We start from the raw sequence: 26,767 nt of genomic DNA on the forward strand, positions 1-26,767 counted from the left end.
GGAGGAGGAGGAGGAGGATCAAGAGGAGGAGGAGGAGAAGGAGGATCAAGAGGAGGAGGAGGAGGATCAAGAGGAGGAGGAGGAGGAGGAGGATCAGGAGGAGGAGGAGGATCAAGAGGAGGAGGAGGAGGAGGAGGAGGAGGCCCCGCAACAAGTCCGCATGAGTGTTAAACAGAAGGACCCCGCAAAAAGGGCAGGTCAACCAGACACTCCCTAATATTTTCAGGAAGAACAGCATCACGTAGCCAGGCATGGCAACGGAGAGCCACAGAAGAGGCCATAGCACAGCTGAGACCATCGGCAACATCCAAGGCCGCACGAAGAATAAACGCGGCCAACTCCCTACCAACCAACACCTGGCCCCGCAGATCAGCACGGGAACCTTCATGGGAGACATGAGAAAGAAGACACCACAGAGTCCCACAGGCTGGATGTAGCCCCAGTCAAGACACACAGTGTTGAGCGCCCGCAAGGCAGCACTGGAAGAAGCGAAGAAGTTATGCCCCCATGAATCAAGCCACCGGGCCTCCAGAGACGGAGGAAACAACACCACTGGCAAGGACCGAAATGCCGTCCGTAGAAGAGAACCTTGAGTAGAAGGGTGGAAGGAAAGGCAGACAGGGTCGTGTGGAGCCGGACGGTGGCGATGCAGGAGCGGCTGAGGCACTGCATCCCCCGTGGCAGGACGCCCCCAAGCCCCCAGAAGAGAATTATGGAGCGACGCTTCAAAAGGAAGGAACAGCTCACGTCCACCAGAGCCCTGTTGGAGAACTTCCAAAATATTATCCGTGGGAAATGGAGTGACAGGCTCACCCATCCGCAGAATACCAGCGGCTGTGGAAATAGCCCGAACATAGGCGACACTGGCATCAGTAGGGCATTGCAGAGGATAAAGTAATTCCTCTGTGGGAATGCGGAGAGGCTGGTGGAAAAGCCAGCCGCGAGCCACGGAAAGAAGGGATCGAGGATTTAGGCTGCGAGGATGGCGAGGAGCCCTCCCTGGAAGATGCCGGTGAAAAGGCAACAATTTGGCGCCCTGTCTCCAGGGAGGAAGACACCAACAGATGATAGACCTCATGAGAGGAAGGAACCTCAGGAGACTAATCAAGAACCAGCCGCCAGCATTGCTCCGTGGAGTCCACCACAGGCGTCTGATCAACGATCAGCGCCGGAGTGGGTATTTGCGGCGCCGGGTCAACCTCTGCCACCATGTGCTCCCCAGGAGAATGGGCAGGGTTGACGCCGGTACAGCGAAAGAACGGCACCAGCTCGGCCTCTGACATGGCAGTCAGCCGCATCGAGGACCGAGGACTCTGGAAAGCACCCCAGGTCCCAGCCTCCACCCGTGATTCCACCGGAGCCAGGGAGGAAGGGTCCCGGTGCAAAAACAGCGCCAGCTCAGCCTCTGGCGAGGCAGCTGCCTGCTCGGAGGACCGAGGGGGACTCGGGGGCAAGCCCGGAGTCCCGCCGATCTCCTGCGACACCACAGGGAGCCCCGTAGGGATTTGCCGCGAGACAGGGACGCCAGGAGCCGGAGAGGGGAGCCTCGAAGGACTACACCTCGACGACACCACCCTCCTTCGACCTGAAGCCGAAACCTTTGGCGCAGGAGCTGCAGGCAACGCCGCAGAAGTCCCCGCACGAGGCAAGGGATCCGCAGTCGTCTCAGGAGGTGGAGGAGGTACCAAACAAGCCTGCAGCTTTGGGCCCTAGTCACTACAATACAGGGAAACGGCGGGTAGGAGGGTGACAGGCGGGGGTGCATGTCTCTAGGGGAGCCGGCACCCATCACTGAAGGAGGACAAGACCTCGGAGACAAGCTGAAAGACCTACCAGCTGGCGAACCATGCCATTGGGCCCTTTGCGAGGGACGATGCCGCAGACTGAAACGGCAGGTCCTTGCCTACGAGATAGGGGACGGGCGCTGAGACTGCACCGAACTGGACAAGCGGGCCGACAGCAAGTTCATCCGGCATTCCCGCCGCGACATAGCTATAAGGTGCTGACAGGAATCACAATCTGTCGAGTCGTGGCATGCAAATCGGGTGAGGGTCCGACGCCGACATGGGACTTGCACAAGAGGTACACGTCTTGAAGACCGAAGGCATTCGCACACTGTTCCACTAACGCCAAAGCGTGAAAAGGGGAAAAAGGCCTGAAAACAGGCCAGGACACATTCCGGATCCATGTTGCACGCGGAAAAGAGAATAAACTGACGTAGGCGCGCCGGGGTGGGACTTGTGTCCTCGCTGACGTCACGGACGGGGACGATCTCAGGGCGGAGTCACGTGGTCCTGGCGCGCTGGGATGCTGTGCCAAAAAGTTATCCGGATCCAGTCTCACGCCTGGGGATAATTCTACATTAAGGATTCTGCGGCTAGTAGTCTCTTTCAGATATTTAGGTTTCCCTCGTCTTCATTAATTGATTTTTGCTTGTGAGAAAGTGTCCCTAAGTCGTTGAATGCTATTTATGATTACACTGAAATTATGAAAATGTCACATGCAGCTATGATAAAAGGAGCCATGTATTTTGGGTAACTTTACACTGGCCTTTGTAAAAAAAAAAAGTCCTGGGGTTGTCCAAAAGTGCAGATTTTCTAAAATTTTCTATACCTTGGAGAGTTTGTAAAGAAAAAATTTTTTTTTAGATTGTCCATTTTTTTTAAATTGTATTCATTTAGAAAACAAAACCACAAATACTGTGCATTTGATGCCACATTTGAATTGCCTAAATTCAGAACATACAGGGACAGGAGGGCACAATTGGTGGGGACGAGAAGAAACTTAGCAGGAGGAAGAAACAGAGATGGGGATGATGAAAAAGTAAAAAACGAAATACTATAGCCCGGCACAAACTGACTGTCTTAGCGCTTTTGTTTCTTTAACAAAAAAAACAGTACTTGCATCACAACGCGCGAAGTGGAAGGTCAGCGGAGGGACACCTAATTACAAATAATTAATCTGTGCTTGGTCCATGCACCACCGACATAAAAGGAAATGAAGCATTGGAAGTGCTGTCCAATTAGAAGGTAGCAAAGAGGAGTGCCTATGATCCAAATGAATGGTAAGCAATGGGCGGGTTTCAAGTCTATTATAGAACACAAGAGTCTCGCAAGCAAGAGCGCATGCTGTCGCCGGCTCAACTTAAAAATCACTGCACTGGGAATCACAATAAGCAAGACTTATCAAATCAAAAGGAGAGTGAAAAGTACCTTAAGAGCCACTTCAGCACTAATCTCATCCTGCGTTTCCGCTAACCGTTTCTTAGCCACCTCTGTTCGTCGATCACAGTCTGCAATGAACGAATTCAGATGATCCATTGCCTGTGGGAAAAGAATACAAGCAGTGACAGATTACTTAAGGGAGTAGGGAGGATGTATAAAAGCGAATATGCTACTTACCAGTATGCATCTGTTCTTGGCATGTAGGGCTGCTGACATTCATATCTGTGCATAGATCGCCGCCTAGTGTTGGGTCCGGATGATTGCACATTGTTGTCCTGGAAGAGTCGAAGTATCACGAGATAGGTGGCTCCTCCCCTGGACTACAGTGCGCATGGGCATCGACTCCATCCCCAGATTGTTTTTAGCCATTGTGGCCAAGATGGAGTGAAACTCAGTGAATGATGACCATGCTATGAGTATATGTGAATACTACAGGCGCCGGGGAGGAGGGCAGGCGATATGAATGTCAGCAGCCCTACATGCCAAGAACAGATGCATACTGGTAAGTAGCATATTCCGTTCGAGGCATGTGGGCTGCTGAATTCATATCTGTGCATAGAATACATAGCAGTCCCTCCATTAGCGGCGGCCGCCCGTGCCAGCTGCAGCAGTATGGAAAAGCGTTTTGAGAACAGCCTGCCCTACAGCTGCCTGCTGTTTGGAGTGCACATCAACACAGTAATGCTTAGTAAATGTGTGTGTGGTAGACCATGTGGCTGCTCTACATATGTCTTCCAAAGGAATGTTTCCAAGGAAAGCCATAGAGGCCCCCAACTTTCTGGTGGAGTGGGCTCTTGGCGCAATGGCAAGAGTGCGTTTTGCTTTTAGATAGCAGATCTGGATACATTTAACGATCCACCTAGCAATACCAGCCTTGGAAATAGGGTTACCTTTGTGGTGTGGTGCAAAGGCGACAGAGTTGCTTAGTTTTCCGAAAATCCTTGGTCCTATCGATGTAATACATTAGGGCCCGTTTAACGTCAAGGGTATGGAGCATCCGCTCCGCCAGTGACTCAGGATTTTGAAAGAAAACAGGTAATTCGATTGTCTGGTTGATTTGAAATTGAGACACAACCTTGGGTAGAAATTTAGGGTTACCCTGTTGGAATGAATTTGAATAAATGGCTCTTGGATAGTGAGGGCTTGCAATTCATATTGCCTGAGCGATGTGATTGCTATGAGGAAAGCCACTTTCCACGTCAAGAACTGAATCTCGCAGGAATGCAGTGGTTCAAAGGGAGGACCCATCAGCCTGGTAAGGACCACATTGAGGTTCCACTCAGGAGCTGGTGGAGTCTGTGGCGGAATGACTCGTTTGAGCCCTTCCAGAAAAGCCTTAATGGCAGGCACCCTGAAGAGGGAGAGGTGCTGCCTATTCTGGAGATAAGCGGCCATTGCAGACAGATGAATGCGAATGGAAGCATAGGCCAGATTACACTTGTACAGATGGAAAAGGTAACAGATGATGTTCTGAATAGAAGCATACAGCGGGTTAATGTGGTGCTCTGCACAATAAATGACAAACCGCTTCCATTTTGCCGCATAGCATGCTCTGGTGGTGGGCTTTCTTGCCTCCCGAATGATGTCCATACAGTCGGAAGGTAAGTGCAGGTAGCCAAACTCTAGGACTTCAGGAGCCAGATCGCCAGGTTGAGCTGTTGCGGATCCGGGTGCTGAATGTCGCCATGGCTCTGCGTCAAAAGGCTGGGTGTGAGATCTTTGATGCGGTACCACAAACAGTTCTAGAAACGTGGTGTACCATGGTTGGCGAACCCACGTCGGAGCAACCAGGATGAGAGTCATCGAGTGCTGCCTGAGCTTGCGTGCCACCAGCGGTATCAGAGGTGCTGGGGGAAAAGCGTACGCAAATTTGCCTGACCAGTTCATCCATATTGCATTGCCCTGAGACTGCGGGTGTGGGAACCTGGCGGCGAAGCTTTGGCATTTTGCGTTCTCCCTTGTGGCGAAGAGGTCGATCTCTGGATGACCCCACCTTCGGAAGTACGGTTGGAGAACTGATGGATGTATCTCCCACTCGTGCATTTGGTGGCTGTGCCTGCTGAGCAGGTCCGCCATCTGATTGTCCTTGCCCGGGAGGTGCTCTGCTATGAGGAAGATGTTCCTCTGAATGGCCCACTTCCGCATGCTCTGAGCCAGATGAGACAGCTGCGGAGAGTGTGTTCCTCCCTGCTTTTGAATGTAGTACATGGCTGTCATGTTGTCCGTCCGGATCAACACAACCTTGTTGCACAGATGTACTTTGAAGGCTTTTAGTGCCATGAAGATTGCCATCAGTTCCAGAACATTGATGTGCATCTTCCCTTGTTGTTGCGTCCATAGTCCCTGCACAGTGTACTGGAGTACATGCGCTCCCCAACCCTGGAGAGAAGCGTCCGTCGTCAGGATAATCTGTGGCACAGGCTCTTGGAACGGTCGGCCCTTGCAAAGGTTTCGTGGATTCCACCAATGCAGAGTTGTATGCCCGACCGCTCACCAACACTAGGTCTTTCAACTGCCCGTGAGCCTGAGTCCACTGACGTGCTAGGCACTCCTGAAGCGGGCGCATATGTAGTCTCGCGTGCGGGACAATGGAGATGCAGGAGGCCATCATGCCTATCAACTGCATGAACACTCATGCAGGAAGCGAGTGTTGAGGCCTGAATTTTTGGATTGATTTGATTTGATTCTGGGATTTCTAAAGCGCGTAGCTACCCATAGGGCGTCCCAGCGCTAACAAAATCTTGACATACCTCTAGTGAGTGGAATTATTTGGGGAACAACCATGTTTTCAGCATTCTGCGAAAAGCGAGGAGATTGTTTTCTTTTCGTATATCAAGGGGGAGACTGTTCCAGAGTTTAGCGGCGTTGTAAGAGAAGCTGCGACCGCCGGCGCGAGCTTTTCTTATTCTGGGAATCTCTGCTAAAGACAGGGTGTCTGATCTCAGCTGTCTGGAGGATTTGTGGCGCTTAACCAGGGATCTCAGGATAGGTGGACCCTTGCCTTGTAGGATCTTGTGGGAGATGCACAAGGCTTTAAAGGAAATGCGTTCTTGGATGGGCAGCCAGTGAAGGGCTTTGAGGGAGGGTCTGGCTGATTCTCTTGATTTTGTTCCCGTCAGAAGTCTTGCTGCCGCATTTTGAGTGTGCTGCAGTTTTTTTATGGTCGCTATGGGTGCGCCTAGATACAGGGCATTTCCGTAGTCCAGTCTTGATAAAATTAGACCTTGCAACAGAATTTTCCTGGACTGGGGGGGGAATGAGAGGGAGGATCTTGCGAGTTGTTCGTAGGAGCCCAAAGCATGTACCAGCTGTTTTTCTTGCTTGGGTCCTGAGGTTGAGCTCCTGGTCCAACCAAAAGCCAAGACTCTTTATTTCTTACTTTGGCGTGGGAGGGGTGCCCATGCTGGCTGGCCAGACGAGGTTCGGGGGTAGTTTGTTTGGGTTTCCCAGGAGCATGACTTCGGACTTCTCTCCATTGAGTTTAAGTCTGGAGTCGCCCATCCAGATGGAGATATTGTTCAGACAGGAAACTAGTTTGTCCATGGAATGGTCTGCTTGGTTGATGGAGACGACTAGTTGCGTGTCGTCCGCATACATGACCGCCTTGATGCCGAACGGAGTAACGACGTCGTCCAAGGGGGCCATGTATACATTAAAAAGAGTGGGGCTCAGGGAGGAGCCCTGAGGAACTCCACAGTTCAGGGGGAGGGGTTTGGATTGTCCATGGGTGTCGGTAACTTTGAAGGTCCTATTTTCCAAGTATGATTTTAACCATGCCAAAGCTAGGTCTGAGATGCCCGTTTTTCGGAGACGGTGTAAGAGAATGGTGTGATCCACCGTGTCGAAGGCAGCGCTCAGGTCGAGGAGGATCACTGCCACTGATCCTCCTGCGTCTAGAATAGACCTTGCCTCCTCTATCACTGCCAGAAGGGCGGTGTCAGTACCTTGTCCAGGTCTGAATCCTGTCTGTGAGCTACGGAGCAGACCGTTAGATTCCAGGAATGTTGAGAGTTGCTCATTGACAATTCTCTCCGCCACTTTGTTAATGCCCGGAAGGAGGGAAATGGGTCTGAAGTTTGAGGGGTCCAGGGGGTCCAGGTGCGGTTTTTTTAAGAGTGCGCGGACTACCGCGTTTTTCCAGGTGATGGGAACTATGCCGCTGGTGAGCGAAGCATTTATTAGCGTCGAGAAGTGGGGCGCTATAATGGGTGCTACTAATTTGAGTTTGCTCATAGGGACTGGATCGTCTGGTGAGCCGCTCTTCACCCGGTTGAGAGTATCCAACAACTTCTCGGTTGAGACGGGGAGGAAAGCTTTATGCGAAGGTAAATCTGGGTTGACGGGTCCAGGTGGGAGGTCCATGGGGGGGGTTATTGTTAGGGAAGGTCATTATTATTTTTGAGATTTTGGCTGAGAAGAACTCAGCGAGTTGGGTGCATCTGGTACCGGATGGATCGGCAACTGGTTGCGGTTCGGGTACTTTCAGGAGACTTTTAACAATGCAATATGTCTCTCTAGAGGAATTGGATGCCGCCATGATCCTTTCTTCATAGTAAGTGGCTTGTGATTTTTTGATGAGATTTTTGTATTGTCTCATAGTTGCTTTATAGGTTTCTTTATTGTCGGAAGTCCAGTCTTTTCTCCAGGCCCTTTCCAGCCTTTTACACGTTTTGCGTAGTTCCCGTAGTTCCGGTGAGTACCAGGGGGATTTGTAAGAGTTTTTTATTAGGTAGTTTTTTTAATAGGGATCAGCGATTGAATGCTGCTGACTCTCACCGAATTCGGCTGTGCCCGCCAGAGTGTCTATGGTCGCACCCAGATACTGCCGTATGTGGGCGGGCTGGAGGTGGGATTTTGGGTAATTCAGTGAGAATCCCAGATCGTGCAGGAGGTGAATGGTGTGAGACACGTGGGCGGCACACTGCTGGGCTGACTTCGCTTGGATGAGCCAGTCGTCCAGATAGGGGTAGACGTGGATGTTTTGTCTCCTGAGATGTGCCTCCACCGTCGCCAGGCACTTTGGAAACACCCTGGGTGCCGTGGTGACACCGAAAGGCAAAACCCTGAATTGGTAGTGCTGGTTTTGTATGGTGAACCTGAGGGATTTTCTGTGTGAGGGATGTAGTGGTATGTGAAAGTACCCATCCTTTAGGTCTAAAGTTGCGAGAAAGTCCCCCTGCTGGAGCAGCGGGAGCACTTGCTGCAGGGTTAGCATATGGAAGTGCTCCGACAGGATGTAGAAGTTGAGGGGCCTGAGATCCAGGATGGGCCTGAGGGACCGTCCTTCTTTGGAATCAGGAAGTACAGGGAGTAAACTCCTGTGCCTCTTTCCTGCATAGGCACGAGCTCTATTGCCCCTTTTTGCAGCGTGACGTTGACCTCCTGCTGCAATAAGTGCAAGTGCTCGTCCGACATAGGACGGTGCCTTGGGGGTATGTTAGGTGGAGTGGATGTTAACTATAGACAATAACCAAATTGGATAAGCTTTCTGACCCACCTGTCCGTGGTGATGGACTTCAACATGGGCAGGAACTGCTGGAGTCTCCCCCCGACCTGTGTTGTGTGGTCGGGGGGCAGTGACAAGGCGTCACTGTTTGCTGGCGGTAGAGGACCTGGAGCGGTTGTTGCCACGTCCTCTGCCTTTGGCGCTGTTGCCGCGATATCCACCTCGACTCTTGTTGGCATAAGTAGTCTGGGTGTTGCCCTTGTAGAAATGCACGGACTGTGAAAGCTGACCCCTTGAGGTGCCTCTGGCATTGGAGCGACAAAAGGACCCACCCCGAAACTGCTGGGACTGCAAGGCACCCATGGATTTTGCAGTGTCAGTGTCCTTCATTTTCTCTAGGGTGGTGTCAACCTCCGGGCCAAACAGGTGATCTGGGTTGACCGTTTGGTTCAAGATGGTGGTTTGGATGTCTGGCTTGAAACTAGAGATTCTGAGCCAGGCATGTCTCCGAAGCATAACACTGGTGTTAATGGCTCACGCAGCGGTGGCAGCTGCATCTAGAGCACACTTAATGGAAGCGTTGGAGATCAGCTTCCCCTCCTGGATTAGCATCTCAGCCCCTTCTTTGTATTGATCAGGCAGGTGTTGCAAAAGGTTCTCTAGTGTATCGTAGTGCGCCCTGTCATAACGCGCCAGAAGCGCTTGTGTGTTTGAGATGCGCCATATGTTGGCTGCCTGTGCTGCTACCCTCTTCCCTGAAGCCTCAAAGACCTTGGATTCTTCGTCTGGGGGGAGGAGCATCACCCGTAGTCTGGGAATTGGCCCTCTTCCGGGCATTCGAGACGACCAGGGAGTCGAGGCAACTGTCCTTTAATGTAAGTTGGATCAGTAGACGCCGCTTTGTATTTTTTGTCAATCCTTGGGTTGATGACTCTCGCCCTGGTAGGTTCTTCGAAGACCAGCAGCATGCTTCAAAACCCCTTTCAGCATTGGCAGAGTTTTCACAGTCTTTTCAGACACGGAAAAGGTGTCAAAGAGGAAATCCACATCCACAGGGTCAGCATGCAGCTGGACATTGTGATTGGCAGCGGCCCGTTCAATGAGGGCATTGAAAGCAGCAGGGTCTTCAGTAGGTGAAGTTTTAGCAGAGAAGAGTTGAGGGTCTTGTCCCGAATGAGGATCCCCAGGGTCACCACCAGCTGACCAGGGCTCAGTTGTATCCTCTGGGTCTGTGTAGACCGGATAGCTATATTCATCCTCCTCATCGCCCTCACCAGCGTCCACATCGGAGTAAGTGGGCGAGACCTCATGAGCTTGTGGTGAAAGGGGCTCCACCAAGGCTGGAGTACCAGCAGAGTCCATTTTCTTCTTGAGGGGGATTTTGTAAGACTCCAATTGGGGTTCTGGGGTGATTTTCCTCTTCAGAAGGGAAAGCCTGCCCGTCTCAGCGTCGATGTAATGTTCTTGACGCTCCTCCTCCGAGGGTTGTCGAGGCCGCGGGCCGTGGACCACCAACGACGCTTTCGGCGCCAAAGAGACCTTCTCGAGCACGCCGGCCCCCGGCCTAGCAGCGAAAGCCTTCAGCGCCGTCTTAGGCGGCAAGGTAAAGAGGATCTGCGTGGACGCCTTAGCTGGCTTCTCCAGAGGCTTGGCAGGCGGAGGGTCCTTCGGCTCGACTACCACGGTGCCGTCCCTAATGCGCTGCAGGGAGTCCGTGACCTTTTTCGTGAACGCGGCAGATGGACGTGCCGGTTCAACTGAGTCCTTCGAGGACGGTTTTGGAGTGGAGTCCTTCGAGGTCACCTTCGGAGTCGACTCACGTGGCCCAGCACCCTTGGCCTTGTCGTGTGGAAGCGGGGCAGAGAGGACCTTCGGGTCATCGGGCCGCTTCTTCGGGTCGACGAGAGACTTCTTGGGGTTGTCGACAGCCTTCTTGTGCTCGACCCGACCCTTGCCGGCGTCGATCGTCTTCGGCGCCGATGCGCCCGTGTCGAACACCTTCACCTTTGCTTTTGACGTGGTAGCCTTAGGCTCAGCAACCTTGACTTGGCCTTTCGGCTCGACGGCCATCTTAGGTTTCTTCGGCGCCGAGGCCTCAGAAGACTTCAATCCGACCAGTGCGATGCGCACTTTCGGTTTCAATATCTGCACCTGCGCAGTATCTGGCGTCGGGACCGTAGATTTCACCTTCGGTTTCGTTTTCACCGGGAGTGACTCGGTAACAATGTCCGTGGCCGGGCCCGAAGGCGGGGCCGAGGAACTCATATCGAGGTCTTGGGTAAGGCCCGAAGGCGATCCCTCGACCTGGGCCTTATAGATTGGCACGGCCCCAGAGTCAGTCTGAGGGAGCTCCTAGTCTGAGCTATCCTCCATGGCCCCGAGGGCCCCGTCGTCGTCTCCTACCTCCTAGACGACTTCTTCGCTTTCGAAAACTTCGGCCACAGCGTTGTAGTCTTCTTCGACGTCCGACGCGGGGTTTGATTCTGAGACGTCCTGGATATCCTCATCCTCTACCTTCCCAGCATCGAAAATGTCCGTAGGCGCCGGTGCAGATTGCTGGGCCTCCAGGCGCGCAGCTCGACGGAGCTTGAGTGTCTTTTTGGACCTGAATCGCGAACAGGCCATACACTTGGCCTCGTCGTGGTCCGGCGACAGACACTTGTTGCACACCGGGTGGACGTCGATGTGTGGGTACTTCGAGTTACAGACCGGACATCGTTTGAATGGACTTCGTTCCATGATGGATGGTCGATGAGTCTGGAGCGTCGACAAGGCCTTCCGCGCCGAAAGCACGCGGACGTACAGAGCTCGGCTCGGAGCCGAAGTAGAGTTGTTAAGCCGAACGCAAGACAATACCGACGTAAGACTAAAGACCTTTTGGTCTCAAGGAAAGTTTTTCTATCGATTCCGACAAGAGGGAACCAAAGACATCCGAACCCAATGGTGGAAAAAAACAATCTGGGGATGAGTCGATGCCCATGCGCACTGTAGTCCAGGGGAGGAGCCACCTATCTTGTGATACTTCGAAGACTCTTCCAGGACAACAATGTGCAATCATCCGGACCCAACACTAGGCGGCGATCTATGCACAGATATGAATTCAGCAGCCCACATGCCTCGAACCTGATATTTTTTTGCATGACTTCCGCTTCTGTTAGCAGTACACAATATGTCTGGCATACAATCTACAGATATTATGCCCTTTATACTCCTACTAGTCATGCCATGCAGATGAGTCATCTTGTCAGCCAACTAGCTTTTTCATAATCAACATACATTTCTCACACCCATATACAAAGGAAACATGGTACAGGACTTGCAGAACTGAAGTAATAGGCATCAGAGGGGAACCTCTTCCAAAGTTCTTTCCTTACCTAGTTCTGCACACCCTATTCCATGTTGAAAACACACAAAAAACAAACATGATTAACCACAAGGGAGGAGGGACAGGGAGGCGGCCAAAAAAAGTATGTACTGCTTATGACTGCCCATATTACATCACTCATGACATTTCAAATGACAATTGATGACATCACTGATTACATCATCTAGCGATTGATAGTGTTTTCTAAACGTTTATGAGTGTTAAACATATACTAAGGTTGTACAAAAGTTAAATTAGTATACTTTCTGTACTACTACTGAGTGTTACTATTTCTAACATATCTTATGTGAGTGGCTGTGTTACTGTAGTTATCTGTGTGTGAGGGGGTGTATAACTGGCTGGGTGCGAGTGGTTGTATGGGTGAATAAGTGGGTGTGAGAGAAGTTGTATGGGCGAGTGAGAGGCTCTGTGAGTAGCCATATGGGTGAGTGACTGGCTGTGTGAAGGGGTGAATAACTGGGTGCGGGAGTGGCTGTATTAGCCTCATGCGCGCTAGCGGAATTCCGCTCGCATGCTGAGATTTTTAAAAATGCACTTTACGCGACGAGCTGGGCTCGTCATCAGCGTGCGAGGAGGCTACGCCATGACGAGCCCAGCTCGTCATCAGCGTGGAAGGGGTTAGACAGCAACTGTAGGAGTGGCTGTATGGGTGAGTGAGTAGACACGTGAGTGCATGGATGTGTGAATGGGTAAGTAAGTTGTGTGTGGCTATGAGAGCGGCTGTAGGAAGCTGGGTCTGTATATGGTATACCACCAAGTGATTATACCATGCAGAGTGCAGAGCTTAACCAGAAGTTTACAGGACTCCATGTAAACCCAAAGTGCTCTATTTGTGGTAGTGTGGGCAAGCAGCCTTAGGCCTAACACAGAGAAGTGTAAGCCATTTGTTATGCACATAGTGATCAATAAATGACACGACTCAAAAAAGGAGAGCCACACCAATTGTAGGGAAAAAAAAAGCTTCTTTCAAGATTTATTTTAAGACCAAGATAAACTTTCTAAGCCGAGAACGTTTAAGAAAAATACTTTTCACTTTAAAAAGTTGGCACTTAGTGCAATTTTCAGGCTTTGCAATGTTAACCAATGGAGGAAAAAAATAATAATGTAGCTTTTAAACGACTTACAGTCCCAGCCGGGTGCAGAGGTCAGATTCTAGGTCAGTGCCCAATGTTAACAAATGGAGACTGGGGGTTCCCAAAGATGCGCTGCTCCCAGGTGTCAATCTCCTGGGGTTACGTTAAGTACAAGGGAGGCCAAGGCAGCACCAAACTTACACCCTCAGCAGCACTGGTGCGGCTGGGTGCAGCGTGCCAACACAGCGTTGGGCGCCCAATGCAATTCAATGGGGAAGTTTGAGGTTGAAGAAGGGCAGTAGGCTCAGGCTAGAGGTTGAAGAAGGGCAGTAGGCTCAGGCTAGGAGGCCTGACGAAGAAAACCCACATCTGCCCGGGTAAGTATAGAGGCTAGGGGATGTAGGGACACCATCCGTCAGGATCCCCAAGGGCACAGAGCTTTGGGTGCAGGGGTGCCCATAGGCTTCGTAAAACAGCTTACCGGGCAGGCAGCGGTCAGGGCAAGTCTTCGACTTGAGGCTGCAGGCCTCGAGATGGATTCCGGCAGGGTTCAGCCCATGGAGGACTTCGCCTCAGAAACGCTGAGGAACCTTCAAAAGACTGGTGAGCGTCGGGTGCCAAGGTGGATCCGGAGGGGAGTTCGTGTTTCCTCAAGGCAGAGTTCTTTTTCTCTGTATATGGTTTCTGCTTGACAGGTCCACTGTTCATGGGAGATTTACAGTCTTTACCAAAGGGAGGCAGTCCTCCCACAACTTTGGAAGTCGGTGGGCCTGCAAGAAGAGTCACCTTTTTGTAGCAGAGGTAAAAGGCAACAGACAGGCCAGCAGGGCTGGAGCAGAGTAAGTCACTGGTCCTCCTTCTCTCATGCTGGTATGGCTCTTCAGTGTCCAGGCATCTTCCGTCATCGTAGATCTGACTTCAGGGTCTGGGGGAGCCACCTAAATACTAGATTTGGGGCATTTACAGGGAGTAAAATGGTAGGGACCAATGTGTTCCTTACATGGGGATGTCACTGACCATGTCATGAGTGATGTAATTTGTGAGGTCATAAGCAGTGAATTGCAGGGGTATAAGCTATAGTTAGCTCAGGTAGCTATAACTGATAAACTTCACTGGTTTTAAACTGGTGAAATCTGAGCCCAAATATCACGTCCTGGTAACTTTTTGTGGGTGAATTTCTATGTTTTTCTAACTGTATTTACAAATTGTAAACTGTAACCTTTGAGAGGAAGTGTGTGAGTGAGCTCATGAGTGTCAAAGTAGGTGTGTGTGAGTGTCTGAGAGTGGGTCCATGAGTGGGTGCGCCTGAGTGGGTGTGAGTGCCTCCATGAGTGTGAGAGTCAGCCTGCGAGTGAATGTATGAGTGTCTGAATGAATCTCTGAGTGGGTGCGTGGGTCTAGGAGGGGTGCACATGTCAGAGGGGGTGCCTGAGTGTCTTAATGGGTCTGTGAGTGGCTGTGAGCATCTGAGTGATTCCAGGAGTGGGTTGGTGCACAAGTTGTGTATAAGTGGGTCTGTGAGTGAGTTTGTGAGTGGGAGAGTCTGACCATGTGAGTGGGTGTGTCACTAGCTGTGTGTGACTGGGCAACAACGGAATCGCACCTGACCCTTTATCGAACAAGAGTACACAGTTTTGCACAAAATATCTACCCATGTGGAGTACTTTCTACTGTTTTAATACTAAGTGCTACCGCCTTGAGTAAATGTCCAGTACATATTCTACACTACAGCTTGGGAGGTAGTAGTCCCAGAGGCTCTTAAAAGCCTCAGCCATCCTCCCCTCCCCCCAACTTAAAATTACAACAGCCTGTCCTGGGGAGGTGACACGGAAGACTGCACTTTTTTATTTTGCTGCAATTACTCACGATTTCATGGCACAAATTTTCTTTCAAAAAATATTTTTTGCCTTAGGGGTCCCCAGCAACAGAGCTAGGGTGTCAAGGTATTCTACCATGCCCCTTTTTCTATCTTTTGACTTTTTCTGGGGGGACTCTGCGGAGTCCAAGTCCCAAAATGACTGCCAAAACTTCCTGGTTGAAGAGCTGGCAGCCAATCAGATCTTTGCACAAGATAGTCAATATTTGTGAACTATTGCGACCCTATATATACAAAATTGGATTTTCTTCAATATCTAGAAAACTACTAAACTGATTTACACCAAATCATAAAAAGATCACTTTTTTAAGCTAAGATCTAGATTTTTGCCAAATATGGTTCATTCTGTTGAGCAGTTCAGGATGTAGTTGTGTCTAAAATCCCTATGGGAATTAACATCAGAAAAACTTTTTGGGGACCCCCACCTTTACCTATGGAAATTAGGTCCTACCTATAACTACCTACTGCTAGTAGGATATATATATATATATATATAGGCACATTGCACCAGTCCAATTGACTCTTATTGAGGATTAGGTCAAAGACAACCTTTAAAGAAAGCAAACCTAGTGGCAGCTTTGGCGAGCAGCCTTCAGGCTAAGTCTCGAAAGAATGTAAAGCAGCTTGTTTTACCAGATTAGAATCTCCTGAATAACCAAATGAAAGGAGAACCACACTAGTAACAAATGCATATATTTTATATATTTCTTAACACTCTACTAACCTCTTTATGAGATTAGATCACAAAGCACACAATATTAAATCACTAGAACAACAGTAAATAGAACAATACACAGTGGGATCCAGGGGGAAACCAAACCATATACTAAAAGTGGTATAACAACCACGACTTAACTAGACACAATTGCCTAGAGCACGTAGAATCGCTGGGACTCCAAGAAACCACCCAGAGTAGTGACACAGGGGACCCAGGGAGGACGGGTGCAGTGTTAGAACACAGACGCGAGCTCCGTACAACTCTATGAGAAAGTCGCGGTTGGAAAATTAAAGATTCAGGGCACTTCGGATAGGACTTCAAGCCACCCCTTTGGAACAGAGAAGGTTCTAAGGCCAGCACCCTTGTGAGTACCGGAGGACCCGTGTTACCTATCCCAGGGGAGCCGGGTGCATAGGTGTCGCGTGATGTCGGAAACCTTCGTCGTTTTCAAAGCCGTGACTCGAAGTGCTGCTGTCCTGAAGATGAAACGTGTCCGGTGGAATCCACGCCTGGATCCGAGGTGAAAAGAACCTGAAAGAAGAGTGGACAGAGTCTGGGTCATTTCAGGGGGCCCAGGGGCTCGGTATACGAATGCCCACCGATGTCGGGTGCTTCGGGTGTGATGACGGGACGCGTGACTCTACAGCCACGGGGACCAGTGGACGTAGACGACAACCAAAGTCCGGAGGTGAACTGCCCCACGAGGGATTTCAAGTGCTGAGGGGCCAGTGTCTGGATTGTACACCAACAAGCCTTGGAAAATCAAACCCACGCAGGCAAAGGAAAGCAGGCCCGGTGTGAGCCAGAAAAGTCCAGGAGACTCTCCAAGCTATGGGGAGTCAGGGCACGTCTGGAGCAACCAGGAAAGCTGAAAAGAAATAAAAAAGTTACCTTCTCAGGGACCCACAGGCCAACGGACCGGGGATCGGGAAGGTACCTCGAGCTGAATCACAAAATACCAGTCCACGGAACACTCGTTGAGTGTAGGCCGGAAATCTTCGGTACAATTACTGCTCGGGATCAGGACTGCACATAGCCCAAAGCACAGTCTCAGGAATCACTAAAAAGCACATGCTGCTGCAAAAGTACACTGTGCACAGGGGTTAGGGTTGCACGGTCCCCACAAGTGATACTGGTCTCAGAATCGCTGAGAGGCCAGATCGATCTCAGGGAGGCTAAGGAACCCACCTCCTGTGTTGCGGAAATCCACACACAGAGTCCTCAGGAGCTCGGGAGATGCAAACCGGTCAGATGCGTTAAAGGTGCCTGCTTTGCAGGGGAGTAACTCCTTTACTCCAAGGGAGATTCTTCAGTCATTCAGCGTTGTGTAGATCGTCGAAGTACTTGGTTTCTGCTTGCTGCAGCGTGGATCTGGAAAGACTCTACACCGATCTGTATTATTCTGCTCGAACTCTATGACTATGTATTTCACATGTATTATTGACGCTACTGACTATCTATGCACACATTTAACTGAAATATTTATATTATTGATGTGCTGTACTACTTTGCTCCCTCACATACCTACCCTTCCCACTTATTATGTTTAATTTCACTCTTGTTGGTATTCCAGGCTTTGTAAAGCGCTCTGATATCTGCAAAGATCTTGTTCGCGCTATATAAAACTTTCAAAATAAAATAAAATAAATAAACACCAAATTAAACTGTGCCTTAGTAAGATTCATGGATCACGCAGTACAAAAACTTTGTGAGGGGCCCAAAGTCTGTGATCCTTCGTCGGCATAACGTGTTGGCAAGCCTATGGGTCGTCCATTCCCATACTGGACTCAACTCAGACAGTTTATCTTAATGCATCATTTATGTATTTTAAACTCTGTACTTGCAATGATTTTTTTTTTAATCACGCAATAAAGTTATTATATTAAAAAAATAAAAAAGTATACAGATAAATGTACAATTCTGAAATAAAAACAAGGCGAAAAAAAGATGCTAAAGCATAGCAGCCTCAATAATTGTTGCCACCATCCAATTTATTCTGCGGTCCAAATTATTATTATTATTCGCCTGCGGTCTGTCACAAGGAGAAGACAATGGTTTGATCAGATTCTTTGATTGACTATGGACTTCTGAAGTTATGACACAGTCTGGTTTTGGATGGCCGGTTTGGCAGGTTGGAGCCAATTCTGGCGCTCTGCATTTATTCTTTAGTCATGGTATCACTACTGAGACTGTAGCCGGGGGACATCATCACTTCTAGCCCTCGGACAAAATGTAGTATGGGTATAGATTCTACCGACTTTTAAGTCATAAAGGAAGCTTTGCTGTTCTATCGAAGTCATCAGTAAACTGCACTTCTTGGCAACTCTATTAGAGTATGAAAGTGGGCTATTTCGTCTGGAGGCAAATCTGTTTGACTGGGTGGGTTGGCATCTTCTTGGGATAGGAATAGGCCTCCCATTCACCATTATCCCAGTCATCTCCTGTTGAAGTTCACCTTCAGTCAAATCCGAGAACAGTGTCAGCTATTCCTTTCTCTCCATGACCTGAGGAGTTGATGTGACAAGTGGTGTGTTGACAACTCTGGAGGATAGGGTCTTTGAAGGTGAAGATGGTGGAGGCGGCGGTATAATAAAGCAGGTACCATGGTCGGACTACATATCGGTTGGCCCATAGGATGCTGAGGGAGTAATATCTGAAAGGTGTCGATCATCTGCTGTAGTGAGAGCAAAAATGCTACATGCACTAGTAAGGCTTCTGGCTCTCTAATTTAATTAGTAGGTACATAGGAGAGTGAATGTTCCAGTGTAAAGGCCTGTGGCGGATACTACTGCTCCTGGTGAGGTTCATCCTCATCCATTACGTGTCCAAAGTCCCAGACGTAATGCACATCATGTTGTGTAGAGCTCAGGCAGTCTGAGGTGAGATCACTAAACATTTCCTCTAGTTCACAGTTCAGAATTTGGGTGATTAAACTTGCTGCCACCTTCATGGGTAAAAACGTAGGAGCAGGTAAATCCACCATCGACAATATGGTTGTCATGAGTGTCAATTTAGTCTGTCATAGCACATTGCGTCTTCTTCGATGCAGTGGATGTTGTCAACAGATTTGGGCGCTTCTGATGCGACATCCTTGAAGCGGTCATTAACAGAGTTGTTGTTGGTCCAGTTGCTTTTTACTTCATGGTCATTATCGACGATGGAGTACCTATTAACAGCAAAGGTCATTTCTTCTAGAAAAACGGCTGGTCCTCAAAAGGTATGAGAGTTTTGCACTGACAAGAATTCTTCTTTCAAGCAATGGTTGACTGTGGAATCGCCAGTTTTTGAGTGTGTGGAGGTGGCTGCAGGTGCTTCATCAAACAAGTCCAGATTTGGAACCTCTACAGGTCTCCTTTTCAAGTTTCTTGTGCGACAACACATGCGTTCCCACTTGTGGGAGATATTGTATACAACAAGGGGCCTGCATCCCGCTCACTGCTTAACATTTGTTGCCTTCATTATCACTCTTACTTTCTGCCTTCTAATTGGTCAGTGTGTGCAGACTTCACTCCCCCTTCTTTCGATTGGAGCATGGACTGGACTTTTGTCCTTTTACTGTTCGTGCAGTGAATGAGGCTCTACTTTTTTTTTCTTCTACCCTCTTGAACTTGTTGAACCTCTTGCCATTTTTAGCTAGGTTTTACTATGCCACAGGCACAAAGATGCCCTTTTCTGTTTTGAAATGGATATTTACTGTAACAGATGAGATCTGCTTTGACAACAGATGTTCTCTGCTTCCAAATATATTTGCACTAAAACACGGACATGGGCAATTTGCTTCCTTTATGGGATAGGATTTCTTGTCCAATGTTATTTTTTTCTGCTAGTTAAGATAATCGCCGATTCCTAGTCTAATGGCAGAGAATGATTCAATCATGATAATATATAAACAATATATATATTGTATAATATATCAACAATGCAATGCTGTAGAACAGTATTTCCGCCACACAAACTGACAAATTTGGGCTCAGAATTGAACCCCTTCCCATATATGAGTAGGCACCAAAAATACTTACAGGGATGAAGTATCTGTGGCATATCAACAGTTCATGAGCTGTGTGTCCAGCTAACTCTTCAGAGCAATTGCTAAAGATTTAATGTGTGCTCTTACATGCCCAAGCTTTTTTTTTTTCAAGATAGGTTATCTTTAACTGCCATCTCTAGTCTCCTCATGTTATGTCATTTGAGGCACCCACAGCACAACATAGTCTAAATCCCCTGTAATGTCTACCAGCTAAATAATCCCACTCCCTTTTAGAATCATGTGCTGCATCTGGAATAGAGTCTAAAGGATTAGTCTGATCTACCAACAAAGAAATGGGATGAAACAAAACAAATCCGATTTTTGAATGTGCTTATTGAGCCACTTTAGCAGCTCCTGATAACTTATCACAGTCATTTGGCGACCCAAGGAAGTACAGGAACAAGTCTCAAAAGTACACAAATAAATGTACCACAGGTACCTAAATACAATGCTCTGATTTTTGCTTCATGGAAGAGTCTGCATTGCCAAGAAACGGCAGACCCAAGTCACAGATCCATCATACTCACTATGATGTTTACACAATTCCAAGAGTGGAAATATTTACAAAAATAAAAAAATTGGCAATGATCGCCATTTTAAACTCACATCAAGTTCAAAGAAGTAGTCATGGTGCTTGGATGCAATTTCATAATCCGCCCGGAGAGCCAGATCATGTACCTTCAAACAGTCTCCAAGATCCATCCGCTGAAATAAAAAAAGCTGTATGTTAGACAATCCTTTCACCAAGATTACATGACACATAACAATTACCATTTTTAATTACTCCCTCGATTCTCCAAATAGGAAGGCAATTAGAGAAACAGTCTTCACAGAAGAAGTTACCCGTAGTATCTGAAACCTCCCAATGAATGTCTGATGGCATCTGCCACAAATCAAAATCCAAAATACTGCAACTTCCCTATGGCTTATAAGAGTCAAACTAGTATGGATAAAGATGCAGAGTGCTCATCAGAACCTCTGCTGAGCCCTTTTTAATGCTTCTCTAAGAAGTATTGTGGAGTCACTGCATGATGACATTTTGTTAACAATAAATATCGTGCAGGTTATTTTAAACTGGGGCCTCACTTCACATGAGGAAATCTCACACTGACTTGGGAAGCCAATCCAGAATTATATTTCACAATTTGGGCTTAGGTTTTTTTATTTTTTACACATGTGTCTATTTATCCACTTTTTTTAACCAGCTTATTGGTATTTATCCATATTTATTTTATGTTTTGAGAATAAATGGAGTCGTAAAATGATATATACATATATATATATATATATGTATATATATATATATCCACATGTATTCAACTGATAACAATGTTATGTAACTGATAACAGCCACCAGACCCAGATCTTCCTCTAAAACAGTCAATCCCAGACTTAAGTGCAGAACCAAATCGAAATAGGATCTTGATTGCCGCTCAAGTTTACAGAGCTCTGGAATGGACTAGAGCTATCGAGCCTTCCTACTGTAAACCAGTAAAATAACTATACATTTTAAAAAATAGGTTTTTTTTATCCAGAAGGGACAGTTTTACAGGCCAGGAAATGGGATACCGGTTAGATCGTTTTCTTTCTAATATGATAGCACATATAAATAGAACACTCGGGCAGACCCAGTTAGTGGTGCAGGGATTAGTAAGAAAAAAAGCCACCGAGCCAGCCTCAACCCCACTGGCCAAATCTTTTACACACACGAGTTGGTGGCAATAAGAGCCTCACAGGATACCATAGCCAGGGCATTGCTCTGGCAGTCAAATAAAATGGAACTACAATCAGACCTGATTCAATCATTGGCAACTCAGTTGGCTGAAATTGGGTCCAAACTAAATGTAAAACTCTTTGAGCAGGTCAAACCCTGCCCATGTGTAGGAAGCTGGCTCTGTATATACTATACCAAAGTAAGGTACAGTATGCACAGAGTCCAGTGAATCTCGAAAGGCTTACAGAGGTAAAAGTAGGTAATACCTTATTCTCTATTTGTGGTAGTGTGGGCGAGCAATAAGGCTTTATCAGAGGGTAGTGTTAAGCATTTATTGTACACACTCAGGCAAGAAATCATGTCACACATTCAAAGACTGAACTCAAACCAATTGTTTGTAGTCAAAATATTTTTCTTTAGTTGTATTTTATTTTTATAACCAAGCAGGACTTGGTACAGGTAAATAGAATTGTAGTTTTCAAGACAGATCGATCAACACGCAATCTAGATGATCATGACTTTTGTTACAGGTTTGAGAAAAAATTCTATTACATTTTAATTACTTTTCTGATTTTTTTTTCTACTCAGTGTGATATGCCTAGATATCACAACTGGGAAATTTCCAGGATAAAAGGAGAGTTAAAACAAAATTTCTTTCCCTACAAAACACCCTCAACACTTTTCTGCGGAAAATAATCAATCCAACCCTATGGGAAAAATTAGGTTATCGAATTGCAGTTAAGTAAAGGATCTTGAGGAATGAGTTTCAGGGGTTAGAACCAGAGTTCTCCCCAGGGTCAAGGTTGCACTCAAAAAGGACCCTCAGCAGCCGACAATTGTAGAGAGGAGGGGTTCAGATGGCAAATTTGACCCTTGTCCATCGTGAGGCCGTCCGGTCGAAAATAAAGGAGGATGGGCTCGCACTAGGACAGAAGGAGCAACTCAGAGAACCACGCCTGTCGGGCCATCGGGGAACGATCAGGAGAATGTGACAGGGCTGCCTCCGCATCTTCCACAGCACACGAGGCACCAACGGGATCGGAGGAAAAGCATAGGTGAATAGATGGCACCAATTCATCAAAAGGGCATTCCCGCACGACCCATGGAGGGGATGCCAACTTGCGTAAGATGCGGTACAAAAGGGGGTGGTGATGGACGGAGCATCTGAATCAAACACTCACACCCAGTCAAAAGATATGGGTTTAATCCATCACCGTTCTTTAGCCCACTCTGCCACCCCAGTTCAGACATGGCTATATGCAAATCAATCTGACCCTGTGCCTCATGGGAACAGTCCAGCCCGAACTGCCAAGCTATGTCTTCCCTGGACCGGAAACAAGCTTCCGAGGAACGGTTTCTGGCATTCCAGCCGTCTTCAGCCCGGCTTGCTTGAATCCAGTGGCAAAGTGAGCAAGATGGGCATTTCCGGTTCTCCGGTGTTGCAAAGAGATCCAGAGACGGACGACCCCATCGTTGAAAACTAGGTAGAGAGTTGGTTGATGCAACTCCCACTCGTGGGTCGATGACGTGGACCTGCTGAGGGAATCCGCTAGGGTGTTGGAGACGCCCGGCAGATGCACGGCTGCCAGGGTATCTCGATGACGGATTGCCCAATCCCAGATCGACTGAGCCAGCCGAGCAAGAGTGGAGACCTGGTTCCGCCCTGCTTGTTGACATAGTGCGTCTGAATGAGCACCGATTCCCCTTGAATCACAGGAAGGAACGACTTGAGCGCCAGGAAAATTGCCATCAACTCCAGCCTGTTGAAGCAGAGACCATTTGCCTTTGATGGAAAGGCCTTGAAGGTGAGCACCCCAGCCTTCTAATTAGGCGTCTGTTGTGAGCGTGAGTTCTGGCGTGGTGGAGCGGAAAGAAGTTCCTGACGCAAGGTTGGACGGTTGCGCCCACCATTGGAGAGTAGATCTCATGCGAGCGGCGACACTCACTAGGTCGTTGAAAGAACCGGAGACCTGACGCCATTGTACGTCCAATTCCTCCTGAATGGGGTGAGTCCGTAGTCTGCAATTTGGGATCAGTGCAATAAAAGACGATGCCATCCCCAGAAATGACTAAGATCCGGACAGAAACGGACAGTCTTGCCCGAATCAGAGACACTAAGCGGAGGATCTTTTGTTGACGTTCTTGGGACACAAATGCCTTTGAAAGCATGGTGTCCAATGTTGCTCCAAGAAAATTCCTGCTTTGAGCCGGTTCGACCTGAGACTTGTCGGCATAGATGGCTAGGCCGAGAGATCGAAAAACGTCCTGACAAAGACGAGTGTGTTGAAGCAGCTGTTTGAGAGACTGATTTGAGGAGGCAGTCGTCCAGATATGGAAAGATGTGGACGCCTCGGAGACGCAGGAAAGCCACTACCGGAGCCAATACTTTCGTGAAGACACGAGGGGCGGACCGGAGGCCGACGGGCAACACCTTTAACTGGAAGTCTCTCCGTCCCACCCGGAAGTGAAAGTACTTCCAATGCTTTTGAAGAATTGGAACATGGAAGTAAGCATCCTGAAGGACGATGCTGGTCATGAAGTCGCCCATGGAGAGAAGACGCAGGATCTCTACTAGTGTAAGCATGCAGAAGGATTGGCTCTTGAGGTACCTGTTGAGTGCTCGCAAACCCAGAATCGGGCGCCAATCTCCCGTCTTGAGTATTAGGAAGAAACGGGAATAGAAACCCTTTCCTCTGAGACTTGGGAACCCTTTCGACGGCACCTTTCTGAATTAGAAGACGAACTGGATGGAAAATCTCCTTGAGGTGGGGAGGAGGCGGGACAGACGGAGTGGGAGGAGGAATCTTGATGAACTATAGAGCATGGCCCTTTGCCACAATGTCCAGAACCCAGCGGTCCGAGGTGATGGAGGACCACAGAGAAAAGAACAGAGATTCGACCTCCAACACTGAGGGGGATACACAAGTCATTGACGTTTAGGAGTGGATCCTCTATACGAGGATTTTCCCCTGTAGGATTTTGACGACTGCTGTCGGGAGGACTGCTGCTGGTTTGAAGAGTAACGTTGGTTACCTTGATGGTAGGAGCGATATTGATTGCTTCCTCCACAACAAGTTGAGGAGGTGCCGCGTCCGCGTGCACCCCGAAATGGCTGCTTCCGAAACTATAAAGTCCTCAATGAGCGAGCAGTATCAGTGCCCTCTTTAATGGATTGCAAAGCCTCACCTATGTGTGCTCCAAAAAGCGACTCGCCGTCGTACGGCATATCCAGGATCTTTGATTGGACTTCTTGGGGGAAAGAGGTGGACTGTAACCAACCCTGCCTCCGCAAGACCGCTGCCCCAGCAAGCCGACGAAAGCCAGTGCACGCAATGTCAACTGCGCAATCAATGATTTCCACCGATGTCCTCTCTCCGTCCTGCAGAATCTTTAAAGCTTCAGCCTTGGAAGAGTCAGGGATGAGGTTCACCAGGGCAGACAAGTCTGACCACATCTGACGGTTGTAGCGGCCTAAGATGGCTAAAGCATTAGCCGCCCTCACCGTAGTGGATGCCATAGTGGAGAACTTGCGTCCAATAGCTTCCAGGCGACGACCCTTCCTATCTGGAGGAGCTGAAATTGGAGATGCCAGATTACGGGAACGACGTTGTGCAGCTTGAGTGACCACCGAGTCAGGCTTTGGATGAGCGACAAGGCACGCTGGAGATCCTATGGGCGCCTTGTATTTTTTCTCAAGGCGAGGCAGTTGAGCTGGCAGTGAATTTGGTGTTTGCATGAGCTTCACCCCTTCAGTCCATATAAAGTCTATGATGGGTATAGTGTGGACTTGCTTTAATGGTTGAATTTTAAAATCCTAGAGGAAACAGACCTCCGCCCTCTGGACTCTAGGCAACTTGAAGCGCTGGGCCGTTCTATCCATCAGCTGATGGAAACTTGCAATGTCCACTGGAGGCGAATCCCCGGGCTCTACCGCAGGAGGGGAAGGCGTCTGGATTTGGTAGTAGTCCAACTCAGCCATGTTGGTGGTGGCGTCATCATCATCGTGGACTTCTCCATCTTCCCGTTCCGGAATGACGTCATCATCATCATCAACCGGGTACACCGTAGTGTGGATCTTCACTGACGTCTCAACCTGTGGTGAAGGCGTTTGTGGCAATGGTGGCTGAACAGGGACAGGAGCCACCGCAGCCGTAGGCACACGAGTCATAGGCGTACCCTGCGGAGATGGCGGGAAGTGCTGGTTGTAGTCATCAAACATATGTTGGAGATTTGAGATGAGCGACAAAAGCAGTGTCGCAGTTGGAACTTGTACAGTGTTCTTCTGCCTGAGAATCCTGGTCGTCGTCATCATCATCACCGTAATCCTGGCACTTAATAATCAAATCCGAAGGACTGCGTGCCACTCTTAAGGAATCACCCACATCATTATCAGAGTCAGAATCCTGCTCCGAGCCCGTGGCGAACATGGGCGAGGGAGGCTCCGGATCTGGAATGGATAGTTGGTCAACTGGCCGCTGACGACGATGGTGCAAGGGGTCGGCGGTGGAAGAGCCAGACCAGGTGGAAGACAAGGGCCCCAAAGGCAATGAGGCAAAACGATGAAGGAACCACCGTCGACGGTGTAGTCGATGGTGCAGAGGACACTGGCAGAGAAGTCGACAAATTTGTTGCAGAAAGATCCGCCGTCGACGGAACCATCGTAGACGGTAAGGCCGTCGACGAAGTGGTCGGCGATGATGAAGCCACAGTTGATGGAGCCGGCGTCGACAGAGCCGGGGTCGACGGGACCGACAACGAAGAAGATTTCCTGTGAGCTTTCGTCGACGATTACTTTGCTGACTACAAACTATATTTCCTAGTCGACGACGAGGCAATAGGTATCGTCGACGAGACAGTCTTGAAGCTAAGCGATACCTTAGTCGACATGGAAGACGTAGACTACGATCCGGAGGCTGACGTAGTCGTCACTGTCGCCGTACCGGAGACGGCTGATCTCGTCGTCGGGGCGATCGTCGACGTTCCCGCCAACGCTGAAACATGTTTCGGGGCTGAAACATGATGGGAGGCAGCAGAAGACGCCTGAGAGCCAGGTCTCGTGGGCGTAGAGGTAGTAGGAGGTGGTGAAGACAACCCAGGAGCCATAGACAGGGAAAGTTTCTACCTTTTTTGAAAAGGTGAAGGCATATCCTGCACACTACTATGCTTGGAGGCTGCTTTGGAAGGTCCAGACTGCAAACTTTCTGCATCTGACAGTGCTGAATCCTTATCCTTAAGACGCTGGAGCCAAATGAGGAGGCGGCCTTCTCTGTCCTTAAGGGTCTTTGTAGAGAAAGTCCTGCAAAG

At 48.9% G+C, this 26,767-nt stretch overlaps 1 protein-coding gene across 2 annotated transcripts in view; it reads right to left on the bottom strand.

Annotated features, from left to right (window-relative positions):
- LUC7L2 (LUC7 like 2, pre-mRNA splicing factor) overlaps positions 1-26,767 on the bottom strand; it is a 172,186-nt gene that overhangs the window by 96,434 nt on the left and 48,985 nt on the right. For both annotated transcript variants that reach the window (XM_086958807.1, XM_086958805.1), the window contains 2 exons: positions 20,356-20,454; positions 3,213-3,323 (listed from right to left, as the gene is read on the bottom strand). In XM_086958807.1, coding sequence (XP_086814933.1) covers positions 3,213-3,323; positions 20,356-20,454 — 210 coding nt within the window. The remainder of the gene's footprint in view (positions 1-3,212; positions 3,324-20,355; positions 20,455-26,767) is intronic.

The sequence above is a fragment of the Lissotriton vulgaris genome, chromosome 1_1, assembly GCF_964263255.1.
Source record: "Lissotriton vulgaris chromosome 1_1, aLisVul1.2, whole genome shotgun sequence".
In the NCBI taxonomy this organism is placed as follows: Eukaryota; Metazoa; Chordata; class Amphibia; order Caudata; family Salamandridae; genus Lissotriton; species Lissotriton vulgaris.